The following is a 12,783-nucleotide window of genomic DNA, read 5'->3' on the forward strand; positions in this document are numbered from 1 at the left end:
GGGATTGTTGAGTAAACTTGATTGAACGCGAAGATTTAGGTTCTTGGATGTTTTGGCCGCACCGGGAGCTAGGCTCGCACATGATGTCAAGGCTTGCACTCGTTCCTGATAGCCGCTACATTCGAGATCTGGGGGGAGCCAGTTGTGGTCATACCTCATCTCTTCGTTGTATCAAATCCATGAGCCAGCAGGATAAGTAGCACTCGACCTGTCTGTTTGAGAGACGCTCTTATACACGACTCATGAAACCTTGCCCGCTACGATGTATCGAGCGCTGATCAACTGGATCACATATAGCTTCGCATTAGCATATCCTAACGTCCTTCCAGAGCACCAACAGGAGCTTCTTGCACAGCAACCCGGAGCCTCAATCAACGACCACCTCCACTTCTCGTCAACCATTCGAGACGTCCTGCTACAACACCAGATCATCACTCAAGTCCTCGACGATTTTGAGCCTACCTACTATCTAGACATCGCCTACCATAAGGACCACGAACGAGTCCTCCTCGGTAATGACATTCCGGTCAAGGCCGTGGCCAAGCGTCCTACCTTCACTTTTCACCCTATTAGCGGACCTCCTTCGTATGGTGACCGACCCAGCGAGAACAACCTGACATTCACCCTCATCCTAACGGATCCTGACGCTCTCTCGTACGAGCACCCGGTCAAGAGCGAAATGTGTCACTGGATCATGACAAACTTGACTACTCCAATCGGTAGCACGGAAGTCGACTGGCCAGATTCAAGCAAGTCTTGGGATGACCTCTTAGACTCGGTGGCTCGAACGGAATCGATGGACCCAGCGCAACTCGAGAAAAAGGCAGGTGAGCTTGAGGCATACCAGCCACCAGGCCCGCCAAAGAAGACTGGTCCTCATCGCTATGTTTTTGTTCTGCTGGAAGGTGATGCATCAAACCTGCATGCTCCGAAAGAGAGACCTCACTGGGGCTATGGTAAGGAAAGACATGGTGTGAGAGACTGGGCGAAGGAGAATAACTTGACAGTCGTTGGAGCGAATTTTTTCCTGGCTCAACACAAGAAGCAGTAAATGTGGTGGCCCAATGTCATAGAGGTCTTTTGAAACTCTCAAGCTGGTATTTGCTGTATGTCCAGAGAACGTTGCGGACGATGAGGAATATTATATCAGTAGTACGAGATCTTGTACTCCGCATCAGTCCCTGGAAAAGCTCCAGCAGGCTTCTCAGCCTTGAATTGAGCGTCGTTCCTATCTTCATCCGAGCTGTCCTGTTCCATCGCATCGTAATCAGGTGGGGCTCTCATTTGCACCAACTCATCCTCGCTGAGCACCGGAGGCTTCCACTGCTCGTCACCAACAGGCATATTCATGCCACTAGGTAGCATAGCAAGTAACGGCTTGTATTCAGGTACCGTCTGAAAATGCACATTGTCATTCGATCTGACAAGCTTCTTTTCCAAATACTCCAGTATACGCGCTTCTTCCGCCTTCCCTGCATCTGAGCCCCATCGCGCACTTCCTTTTCCTATTCTTCTGTCTTCTTTTCTCTCGTTCCACGATGCTTTCAATTTGCTCAAGCTGCCTGTCTTGCTGCTACCTTCTTTGACACTGATTTCGAGACCTAGTTCGCTGAGGCCCGCGTATATCCAGGCGATGCCTTTTCCAATTTCGCCGCCAGTGTCGGCACTAATGGCTTGGAAGCGGCATGCGCGAGCTCGAGCTGTTCTCCTGAGGTTGTCGGTATACTCGATCAAGTCTTTCGATACACGTCTTTCGGCCTTTAGGATGGCACCAGCAGCTGTCGCGTGCTCTGAGGCACCTAGACAGAGCCGCGACAGTACTTGTGCACGTGTTTTTGGTATATCGGGCGCTTTGATCATCCATTCCCGATCCTGTTCGTTCCGAGATTGTGCAAGAACGGCAGGGTAAGGGTCGTCCTTGAAAGCGCCAAGAAGATTCAGCTCTGCTTGCGCAAGCCGATGTAGCGCAGATTGAACGGATATTGAGACATCAGCTGCCGCAGCAGGAAGTTCCGGTGGTCCGTCACCCGTATTCGCATGATGCACAAGAAAAGCATGTATGCTAGCCGCGGTTTTGACGTGTCGTATAGCTGTCTGTATCAGGCCAAGTCTCTGCTCGGTTGTAGGTGAGGACGACGCATATATACCAAGAAGTGCTTGTCGCGCGAAAAGGTTCTGTACTACCGCGTACGTCTGGTGGACGAAGAAGAACTCATAGTCGAGCCCCTGGCCTCGTACACGATCTGCTTCTCGACCTGGTATTGGTGTTGAGGACAACGTTGGGCGCCATTCGACCTCTACCTCTCTCGTCAAGGCTAGATCGACGTCTTCGTCGTTGACGATGGTGCCGCTGAGTGAGAGATTGAGGGTGCATATGTATTTCAAGTACGAGTCTAGTGCTAACAGCACATCGCTGAGATTGGCTGCTTGATCGCCACTGGCTAATCTCTTGTGCGCTTTGAGTGTGGACCTGAGCAGATTGCGCTGCGAACTGGCTGTCGAAGGCAACGATGGATGGGTTGAAGAGGTGAAGTTTTGTTGGAACGATAGTTGCGATGTTGTAGATAGAACGAAGGGAAAGGGCATCCTGCCGCAGAATTTTCGCTTTTCATTCAAGGAGCATCAACATTGTTGTTGGATCTGCGACTGCTTCTTCCTTCTTATCATCAAACCTTCACGACCTAAATTTAATATGTTCGTCTTTAATTCATTGATTTGCTTACGACTTTACACAGCCTTGATGAAGATGCATTCCTTTGCCAAGCACGATGGTCAATGGTCCACTGAGTCGAGGCCAGCCCCAAAGATGCCTTTTTGGACCGGTTAGTCTTGGAAGCAGGCTCGGCATATTCGAGACCGCACATTACGCAGGACAGATGCTTGTTCGAAGCCTGGGCAATATCTGTGGCGATGTAACAGCACAGACAGTACTGTTTGCTCGATCAAGCATACAACAAGATCATATGTAAACATAGGTCAGATCGCTGTGACCGCTGTGACCGCTGTGACAATTGCCTACTTCAACGGTGATCTGCGATATCCGTCTCAAAATGTCATAGGCATGTCTCGTCCAATCCCTGAGCTTTGTAGCACATAATTCTTACATAGCGCCAAACACGCAACACCGAACGCCATGCTCGCTAAATAACACGACCTTACGCTACCCTCGCGTCTTCAACCCCAACTTGCTCACCGAAATTTGGGGATGAAACGACCTTTCGATGCAGACCCAGGTGATCGAGGACCATCGGCATGGGGGTCTTGAATCTCCCATGGTACGGCCTCGGTGTTGACAATCATACTAGCTCTCAACCCTAGCCTATCTCTCGAGGTATCAGGTCTTTTCGCAATATCAGTCTCCACACGACCTATACGAGCTTGTTGGTATTGTCGAAGAGGCAAATCGGATTTTACATGAGACGTGTTATTGTCGTCCTTGATCTCGAAAGGTTGTGCTTCTCCAGCCAAGAACCCATCAATCGGGTTGATGCGACTCGAGCGTTTTACTCGATATACTATAGCTTTATCAGGTTCTGACGAATCATCACATGGAGTTGCTGGCGGTTCGCTCGTTGGTGTTGTGACTGGGGAAGAGCTATGCTCAGGGACAACCTCGACAAGATTACCATGATACCTTGATTGAACACTATCTGGCTGTGAATGTTGGCTTACTACTGTTGAGTGGACGCTTGCCCCCTTCAAACTCTGCGGCTGCTGTGGTACAGATAGTGTAGGACCGTGCTCCTGTTGATGATGAGGAAAGAACGAGGTAATTTCTGGCAGGCTTGATCCAGAAGGGGATCTCAAAGACTGCGCGTGCACGGATGGTGGAGGTCGAGTGCGCTTCTCGGTAGAGTCTGCTGATACACTGCTGCAGAAGGACTCTGGTCTCCCATAGCCATTAGAACCAACCTGACTTGTTGTATCTGAGCCAGACGTCGTCGTAGCTGGTTGCACGCGGCAGACGCCCGACGCGACATCGTCCTCGCTGGGAAACCGAACAGGTTGTGAAGAGAGTACTGAACTTCGTTGACTCGTCCGTCGTCGCTGTTTTTCCTCCTGCTCACGGAGTTTGACAGCTTCAGGCACTCCGTCCCACTTGCTGTTGACTTTGGGAACATGCTCGGGCATTTTCCTTGAGCTAACATGAGGCACCTTCTGAGGAGTGGCAGCACCGTGCTTGGCTTTCAGATCGGCCTCTACAGCAGCCAGTGCCATTATGGTAGGCTCCTTGACGAACAAGCCACCAAAGATCGAGTTCTTCTTCTTTGACATCGTACTAGAACTGGGTAAAACACTAGGTTTGTTCACTGATTCCCATGTCGAATTCGAGCGGGCTGCTGTGGTTTGTTTTGAGTCTTGCTGACGGAGTTGATCATCAAGGCGCTCTTCATGCTTCGCGGCCTCATCCTCGGAGAGTGGTTTGCGATAAGCCAGTTTTGGTACCCTAGCAGGTTGAAGGTTACTGCTTCTTCGGTTTGATGGTGTTGTCATTTTGGCGCTCGAGACAATGAATACTGACTCGACCAAGGTGCGTATTGTGGATGACTATCACGACGAGTGTGGTTCGGGACACCAGTGTGGCAAAAGGTACTCGCCACGCCTCCCAGCGTGTACCCAATATATTTAAGTTATGGCAAGTTACTTAGTAGAGACAGAATCTGGTGTTTGGGCATAAGAATGACATTATTGCATGCGAATCTTCGGGCAAGGGAGCAAAAGACATGCAACAGATTCTCGTCGTTTCAGAAAAGCAAGACGTCTTCCGTTAGGGGTTAGGCAATCAGCAATGATTAGGACGGCTGCAGATTATTAACTTGCGTGGACGAACTTGGTACTCGTATGCCAGTGAAGTGAATGAAGAAGGCAAGAACGAGTCGATTCGATGCGAAATGCATGCGTTGATTCAATTCTGTAAGAGCTCATTGATTGGGTGCAAGGAGATGTCCATGCTTCTGAGCCACCTTTGGCGCCCACCAAGAAAGTGTCCAGATTGTACCAAGAAGTCAGAATGGAGCTACTTGAAAGTTTGATGTCAAAAGCCTTTGGAGCCTCGCTTCCAGATGTTGAGCTTTGACAGGCCAAGTAGATGTGCTAAACCGAAAAGTGAAAGGTGCAACACAATATTAGTCTGCGCCTGCCACGTTCGACGTTCGACTTTGAACCATGTGGTAATGTCTCCGCATGAGCTGCAGAACTGCGTCAATCATTTGGGGATTGTCTTCAGCAGAGAGAAGCTATCATATATCGTCCTTACAGCTGCTCGCAATGCAAAGAGTCCTTTTGTGAGTTCGCGTCTTGTCCAGAACTTACTTTTGATCCTGCTTCTGCTGCTGATCAGGCCCAACGGGAGGTTTGTCGTGGATTCGTGCAAGAGTGTTGTGCTCGCAAACACAAAAGCTTGTACAGTACCGGAAGTACATACTAAACTTTGTACAAAGCAAGGATGTAGCCGTATGCTATTTCTACTGTCCGGTCACAAACAGAATACTTGTACAGGTCGCACAACAAGTGATTCATATGTTGTAGACTACGACCCTTTTCTTTTCTCAGCAGCCGTTCCACTGCATGCTGCTGAACAGGGTAACTATCTCGTCGTGAAACTGTAAACACTGTCGACGTTCGCGCGGACCACCAACATCCTCACGCAGCCTGACCACGATGATATGCTGGACGGAGAACCTCCTGAAGGCTGTGATTTCTTGTTCATGTGTCGATCCCGGATCAGTAGCACGCCTTCAAGACTGCCAAGTACACACTATTGACCGTTCGCGAGAATGGCACTAGTGTAGACTATTTATTGAAGACCGAGCTCCAACTCGATTCCTGTAGGGCTCAACGTCTTGAGAGTATGCAAGGAAGCTGTTGCGAAATGCATGTGTTTGGAGAGAATCTTGTTGTACTCGTGTTGCTCTCATGCAATATCCGAAGCATCGTCGATCTGCTAGGTAACCGGTCGTGCATTAGGTTTGCCACCGAAGAAGGCACGATGATTCGTGCTGGCTGGCTTACCTGAAGCGATTGGTGGAAGCTTTCGTTTCGATAGTCAGCCACGTTGCAGGTACGCCCCTCTTCGATAACGGCAATAATGCCAGTTGGACAGGGACACAACTGTCAAACGCCAAGTGTATTTATTATCGCACATTGTCAGACACACGACTCTGCTACGTGATCTCATGAAAGGTTTGCTACATAAGTTCGGGTGGCTGATCTCCACAATTCTAAGGACTTGTATTCCGATGAGCCGGTCATTTGTCCAGGACTGAATCAATTTTTTTGTACTGTAATTTGCGAATCTTTCAAACGACTGGGGTTACAACATCTTCGCTCGTGTATGATAGCCACGAGACTATCGACGCCTGCTCTACCTGCTCACGCTCAAGATGTCCTCGGAAGAAGCGGCGTCAAATCAGCAACCATCTAGGAGACTAAAGCTGGTCCTGAAGACATCGCCTCTTTCGACTCCAGTCGTCCAGCCTCAGCCAAACGACAGATTTGTTACACCAAAAGATGGATCTAGTAGTCCTCCAAGGCCGTCGTATTCTCCTGTCACTCCTACTTTATCCCACGAGAAGTTAGCAGCACCGGAGAAGGCCGAGGCACAATTCATTGATGAACCATCACCTTTGCCTCTTAACCTCGAAGACAATGCTGATGCTATAGCGTTAAAGGCGACCATATCTTTGTTGCAAATGCAACGTCAGCAGAGTCTGAAAGATATTCGTGATCTTGACAAAATCAAGGATGCTGCTGTGGAGAATCCTCGTGAATTTGCTAATGACCTTAGAGCAGGCAAGCTGAAGAAACCGCAAGCAAGTGAGATTGTCTTTGACGATGTTGAGTATGAAGACAGCGACGAAGACGAGCAAGCCGACAATAAAACCGATACAACTTCCAAGTTCGGCCGCTTGCCTAATCCACAAAATGTTGCTCGATGTCCTCCAATAGAATGGTCCAAATACCACATCCTTGGCAAACCACTTGACGATCTGCACGAGGCGCAAAAGAAGTATCCTGGTGCTACAGGGAATGAGATTGTAAACAAAAGTGCTCGCGAGCATGAGATTACCGCTCCTTATCGACCATTCAAGGACAAGCTTGACACCAAAAAAGGGACAGAAGGATATAGCACATGAGAGAGAGCCGATATACTGGATCTGACCTTGTGAACCCGGTTCGCGTTCGCAACATCATCTCCTATTCCTGATGTCGTCCGGACCGCACATCAGCTCAAGTCTCCATTATCACGTGTAGCATGCAACCCTGTTCGCAGCAACAACTTATCGTCCTTAATGACTATATGAATCCCTGCCACTTCACAATGAGAACCGTCGTGAGAGGTTTCCATCAGTATCAGTTCAAACTGGCCAAGCGTTTCTTGTTCTCCTTATGAGTTTGCTGGTCCTCTTGTGTCTGGAGATGCTTGTACACGCAACAAGTTGGGCAACGATACCCGGCCGTGATCATCTGGGTGAGAATCCTGGGCGTGATCTTCCGAGTCTCATGCACCAGATCTCCGCCACCCCAGCTGCCTTTCTCCGCAAAGCTAATCATATCACAGGTAACATTCCTGAGCTTGAATCTGAGACAGAAGTAACAAAGCTTGTACTTCTGCATTGGGGTCCAGTCCTGCAGTCGCTGTAAGATCGGAACAAGTTCTGACTTGGTTGGTTTCTTGGGTGGCATTTTGCGTGGCTTCTTCGAAGGTCCTTCTTCTTTAACAGGGGTCAATGCCTTTCGCTTCTTAGATGATGACTTGCTTGAAGTGGCCTCAATCGCCTTGGCCTGATGCTTGCTGGATTTGAGGTCCTCGAATGTTTCAGCATGGTGGATGCACGTGAGTGCGAGCATCAGTCTATCGGCCGGTTCATCAAGGCAAGACCAGATCTTGGACTGTATCTCAGCTGGAAGTCTTGCCAGAGGATTCTTCGCGTCCTTCCAGTTCTTGAACTCCTCCAACGGCTCTCGCTCTCGCTCCAGCTAAAGACGGTCAGCCATGTGACAACAAGCTCAAACCGCATTCCTCACAATGGACTTTGGAATCTCTCCGAGCTTTGCATTGACAGGTGAAGGATAGTAGTACTGTCTCATTGTGTGTACGGACGCCTCGATTTTCTTGAGTTTGTCGAGGATCTTCTTTTCAGCTTTGACTGCCTCTGCATCACTACTACCTGTTAGTGAAAGCTCTTCTTTAGTCGCAACAGAATTGTTCTCGATAGCAGACCTACTGCTTGAGATACGAGGCAGCAAATTCAACGGGCATATTGGCGAAGAGGTTAGGGAGGGCAACAGGATGATCGGTGTACCATCGCAAGCTGCGTTATCTAGTGCCCTGACTATAATACTTATGGGCCGAAGGCAACAACAATGTGCGTTTGCAAGTTGACATTATCCTCAGAATGCCACTTCTTATCAGAGCTTACTCAGTACAGGGCTCTTGGCTGAAGCTCGCATGAGGCACGGACCAAAGTATTATCGCATCGATGTGATACAGAGGGCCAAGAATGTGAAAAAGGGACTACTGAAAGGTTGAACTGAAATATTCAGACTCAAGAGGCTGTGTCCTGCGCTTACTGGAGGTCCGTGGCAGTCGTCGCCGCACCTGAACAAAAGGTTGGGTTTCTGCACACCACACCACTACATATACGCTTTACCACGGATATTGCACAAGCACAATCCTGGTATTCGCTGATTGCCCCTCACTATTTCTACATGCGACGAATTCTGCAAATTACAAGATACGACAATAACATATACGAACAGGACCAGCTCCCAATCACCTCGGCTAGAGAACAACAACATAAATACGACCTCTTCAGTGCGACCAAGAGTCCCTATCCAAGGCATGTGTGCTTCTGGTGTGTACTGTAGTTCTGGACATCTCTGAAATACGAGAGTTCCCCTGACTGCTGAGTGGCCGCTTATCGATATCGAAGTGAAATCGTGGAGGTCGATCTGATGATGTCATTGAGAGCACTGAGGGACAGGATCATGCCGCCCAAGAATTTCTTACCACCATCACACCTTGTACACTTCTTGAAAACAATCCGGCCCCGAGCAAGGCTTCTCAAAACAAACAGTTACTCTTAGTATTCAGCGCTGATAAACCAGACTCAAATTGTCTAGAAGTAAGCTCTACATATCTCCTTCCGAGCACAATCGCTAATGTAGCCAGGCAAATACCCCTCTTACACTACAACATGTCCGATCTCGACCCCCAAGCACCATCTCAGCCAAACCAGCAGACGGGTACGCAGGCAATTCTCTCATGAACGTTCTTGCCTGACGAAATTTCTGCCAGGACTTAATCAAGCCCAGAACGCAGCACAGAAAACACAAGAAGAGAAGGATGTTTCGAAAGACACATCGAGTCTAAATTCCAAACCAATTGATCACCGCGAGCAGCACGATGTACCTTCCCACCATGGCGACGATGCCATGCCGTCGTCCCTCGGTCGTGGTGACACAGGTTCCCTGAAGGAGAAGAAGCTCACAGAATCTGACAAGGAGAGAGACGGTGTAGATCCAAACCTCGAGGGCGAGCAGATGAGAATGCCTGGAGAGGGTGACGTCGCCGATGCTGTAAAGACCGGTGGTGGAGGTGGACACGCCGAAGAGCCCAGCTTGACTGACAACCTGGACGCCAAAGCTGATGAGCACGAGAAGGAGTTACATGCCAGAGGCCAGAGAACCGGCGCTGAGATCGAGGAAGAGGAGAAGGAAGATTGGACTGGCAAGAAAGCTGATATCGGAGAGGCTCTCGCAGGGAGGGGTAACAAGGTCGTTCTAGCACCAGAAGAGTAAGTTGAGGTGCTTGGAAAGATCGCCAGCTGCCTACCTCCCACATACCATACTTGGGAGCTTCAACTTCTCAAACAACACCCTCAACCCCTTCGTCCCACAGATACCATTATCTCGACATCCGAAATATGGAGTCAGCACGTTTACACCTCAGATACCCAACACGAATGCTGCTATACAAGAATCGTTACTGACTGGACAATTTGAAGGCACCAGAACACAGGAAGACAGATGCTGGAAAGACACGATGATCCTCTACACCAGGTTTGAATACTCGCAAGTGTGGCCTAGCAATAGAAAATCCCAATCGTTTCTTGCACTGTCTCCAAATTTCCTAATGATACCCGCATATTCAGGCACTATGGTGAGTAGATACTGCGCACTGACCACTTCCGATTGTGGGACGATCACAAAGAACTTGATTCACTACCCAACACCGCCATAACGCAAACATCCGAGATGCTAACAAAGATACCTTCGAGATCATTGTTCGAAGTACCGCAGCATTCAGCATGAGGACTCGGCTGCACTCGAGCTGCATCTGTACGGTGTCTGCCACGATGCGCATGCGGTACGATGGCGTTTCCAACTATGCTTTCTATCTTGTCTTCGTGCTTGCTCTATCGAAAGTGTACTGACTGTAGTGGATGCTACTCCTGAAACAGCGAGGAGAGAGACAAGAAGCTTTTGCAACAGCTCTATCCCTGACACATAGACTCATTCATTTCAACCAGCCTAGCCATCTCCCTCAATTTGCAGTTCACAATGTGCTACCACACAACCTATCTCTTCTCGCTATGCGGCCACACCTCCGTCTCTGAACGTCCCGTCAAACATGCCCCTCCCTGTCCAGACACAATGAGCAGATTCACAACAGCCGTCTCATCACCACAGGCCCAGAAAATTGTGGACAATCGTGGTTCAATGGTCACAAAGACAGTAACAAGAAACCAGCCCCAAGCGTCATCACCAACAGCACCACGCCTGAGCTACAGTAGCCTTAATAATCCTTTCCCACAAGAATTTGAGTTTGCGAAGCAGATACACGATTCAGTGCCTGCATCGCCAGCGACTCCGGTGGTTGGGAATGGTGAGCAGAAGGGTAGCATTGATTCGGGGTTTGATATCATCGACGCATATTCTAGTGGTGAGCGTTCAGGAACAGCCGGGGAAGTATCAAAAAAGAATTCGGCGTGTTCTCTTGTGCTTCGCCATCCGCTGCATACATTCATACTTCCCTTGTTGTGCAGTGCCTGCCAGACTCAGCGTCTGCAAAATATCGCACGGTTCGAAGCTTTGACGATCAAGGAGAGTATAGATCGCGATGTGCGAAAGGGTGATGGACTTGGTGGTGTCGTTGATGCGGAGAGGAAGAAGATTGCGAGGAGGAGTACGGGGAAGGGGAAATTGATCCCGCTGATATGTGTCGAGGAGGGACGGATAAGGAGGAGGGAGGTCAGGAAAAGTACTTTGAAGCAGATTGAGCTCAAGCTGGGGGGCGAGTTAGTGGTTGGCGAAGAACACAAGGAGGACCAAGTAACAAGCAATCCTGAGGAAGATGGTGAATCGACTTCCGGAATACAGAAGCCAGCGACCAAGACGGAGGCGATGACCGCAAGTTCGGGATCTGCGTCGAAGGGAAGCAAAGTGGCCGGTTCCCATGGTGTCGAACAAGACACTCACAGCACAAACGTCTCTATTACCCCTATTGTACCTGCTGCAACTCCAGCGCCGTCTTCAAGTTGGTCGTGGTGGGGAAGAAGTACTGTCGTAACCTCCGCTCCATCATTCTCAGCTGCAGCAAAGACAGTGCCAGCTGCACAGGGTTCAGGTCAGGCGCATAGGGGAACCACCACGAAAACTAATGCGTCCAAAGCAGCCAAAGCAGAGAGCGGACAGCCAAAATCAGCCTCAACAGTCCCGAGCGCGTCGCGGCCGATGTCACCAGGAATTGACTGGTCTGGTATGCAAGAACGGTGGAAAGGTATCAACAACAATGTCTCGAGAGATGTGTTCGGTCGTAACGCGAAAGGGATGAATCGGATCATGGGTTTCGAAGGAGCAAGGAGCGAAGAAGCTATAGGGACCATGGGAAAGTGGTTCGAGCCCTAAGCTCGCTCAATTGAGAGAAAGACTAGTAGATAGTATAGTTTCTTGGTTGGTGTATTTTGATCAGTACTGTCTCGAGCTGGTCAGGCATTCTCCAAGCCGTTCGTAGTAGCTGATATCACAACAGATATTGTCTCGATGAGTAAGATTTTGCGTTCTCGGTTGCTAGAATTCGTATTAATAATCAGCTTTACTGGGATCGAGTCACTTTGACCAATATAAGAAGGCCAAGGCTTAAGGCCTCCCTACTTCAGGATCGAGCGAAATGGAAACATGGTCCGTCAACAAGATCCGGGTTATTTTCCGCAGACAAGCATGTGACTCTGCGAACACAGCCTTCTGTCTAGGTGGATGAGATGAAGCTAGACAAATTGTGTATAAGAGTTAATCCAAGTGTGCAAACAACCCTCCTGAAGCGAAGGTGGGAAAATTGTTCTGTGAAACATTCGAAAGTCCATTGCGATAGCTTCGTCAGCATGTCGGACCAGCAACCTGGGAAACAACTGTTTATGTTAGCAAAGTGGGTGCTCAAACCAGAACACGTCGAGGAATGGCTGGAAACAGAATACGAAGCGTGGAAAGTCGTGCATAATCAGCCGGAGTGCATTTTCTTCGAAATCTTACGTGATCCGGAACGATCCAACGTATTTCGACTTCTCGAGTGTTGGACCAAGGACAAAGAGTGGTTCGACAATGTACAAATTAGGACACCGGCATACGACAAGCTGTGGAAGCTGATAGAAAGAGGTGTGACCGAGGAGCCGCCGAGCCTCGAATACTATGACCGGTTCGGAGACCAAGTCAATGGCAGTATCGTTCGGAGGCATTACCTGGAAGGCGGAAAGGTATTAGATTGAGAGCGAGGACGGGGCA

At 49.3% G+C, this 12,783-nt stretch overlaps 8 protein-coding genes across 8 annotated transcripts; 5 read left to right on the forward strand and 3 right to left on the reverse strand.

The window, feature by feature from the left end:
* Window positions 1-262: 262 nt before the first annotated feature.
* Window positions 263-1,051, forward strand: TFS1 (carboxypeptidase Y inhibitor; the record flags this gene model as incomplete). Its single annotated transcript, XM_064894680.1, has 1 exon — window positions 263-1,051. The coding sequence occupies one exon, from the start codon at window positions 263-265 to the stop codon at window positions 1,049-1,051; it is 789 nt and encodes a 262-aa protein (XP_064757367.1).
* A 95-nt stretch (window positions 1,052-1,146) lies between these two features.
* Window positions 1,147-2,586, reverse strand: LTR64_000296 (uncharacterized protein; the record flags this gene model as incomplete). Its single annotated transcript, XM_064894681.1, has 1 exon — window positions 1,147-2,586. The coding sequence occupies one exon, from the start codon at window positions 2,584-2,586 to the stop codon at window positions 1,147-1,149; it is 1,440 nt and encodes a 479-aa protein (XP_064757368.1).
* A 603-nt stretch (window positions 2,587-3,189) lies between these two features.
* On the reverse strand, window positions 3,190-4,494 carry LTR64_000297 (uncharacterized protein; the record flags this gene model as incomplete). The annotated part of the gene is made up of 1 exon (XM_064894682.1): window positions 3,190-4,494. The coding sequence occupies one exon, from the start codon at window positions 4,492-4,494 to the stop codon at window positions 3,190-3,192; it is 1,305 nt and encodes a 434-aa protein (XP_064757369.1).
* Window positions 4,495-6,383: 1,889 nt separating this feature from the next.
* LTR64_000298 (uncharacterized protein) lies at window positions 6,384-7,136 on the forward strand (the record flags this gene model as incomplete). Its single annotated transcript, XM_064894683.1, has 2 exons — window positions 6,384-6,765; window positions 6,793-7,136. The coding sequence occupies 2 exons, from the start codon at window positions 6,384-6,386 to the stop codon at window positions 7,134-7,136; spliced, it is 726 nt and encodes a 241-aa protein (XP_064757370.1).
* A 217-nt stretch (window positions 7,137-7,353) lies between these two features.
* LTR64_000299 (uncharacterized protein) lies at window positions 7,354-8,263 on the reverse strand (the record flags this gene model as incomplete). The annotated part of the gene is made up of 3 exons (XM_064894684.1): window positions 7,354-7,980; window positions 8,029-8,164; window positions 8,229-8,263. 3 exons carry the CDS (start codon window positions 8,261-8,263, stop codon window positions 7,354-7,356), a joined length of 798 nt encoding a protein of 265 aa, XP_064757371.1.
* A 937-nt stretch (window positions 8,264-9,200) lies between these two features.
* On the forward strand, window positions 9,201-9,804 carry LTR64_000300 (uncharacterized protein; the record flags this gene model as incomplete). Its single annotated transcript, XM_064894685.1, has 2 exons — window positions 9,201-9,249; window positions 9,302-9,804. The coding sequence occupies 2 exons, from the start codon at window positions 9,201-9,203 to the stop codon at window positions 9,802-9,804; spliced, it is 552 nt and encodes a 183-aa protein (XP_064757372.1).
* An 855-nt stretch (window positions 9,805-10,659) lies between these two features.
* Window positions 10,660-11,913, forward strand: LTR64_000301 (uncharacterized protein; the record flags this gene model as incomplete). The annotated part of the gene is made up of 1 exon (XM_064894686.1): window positions 10,660-11,913. The coding sequence occupies one exon, from the start codon at window positions 10,660-10,662 to the stop codon at window positions 11,911-11,913; it is 1,254 nt and encodes a 417-aa protein (XP_064757373.1).
* A 473-nt stretch (window positions 11,914-12,386) lies between these two features.
* Window positions 12,387-12,767, forward strand: LTR64_000302 (uncharacterized protein; the record flags this gene model as incomplete). Its single annotated transcript, XM_064894687.1, has 1 exon — window positions 12,387-12,767. The coding sequence occupies one exon, from the start codon at window positions 12,387-12,389 to the stop codon at window positions 12,765-12,767; it is 381 nt and encodes a 126-aa protein (XP_064757374.1).
* Window positions 12,768-12,783: the final 16 nt, after the last annotated feature.

Source organism: Lithohypha guttulata (assembly GCF_036872675.1).
Source record: "Lithohypha guttulata strain CCFEE 5908 chromosome Unknown scaffold_1, whole genome shotgun sequence".
In the NCBI taxonomy this organism is placed as follows: Eukaryota; Fungi; Ascomycota; class Eurotiomycetes; order Chaetothyriales; family Trichomeriaceae; genus Lithohypha; species Lithohypha guttulata.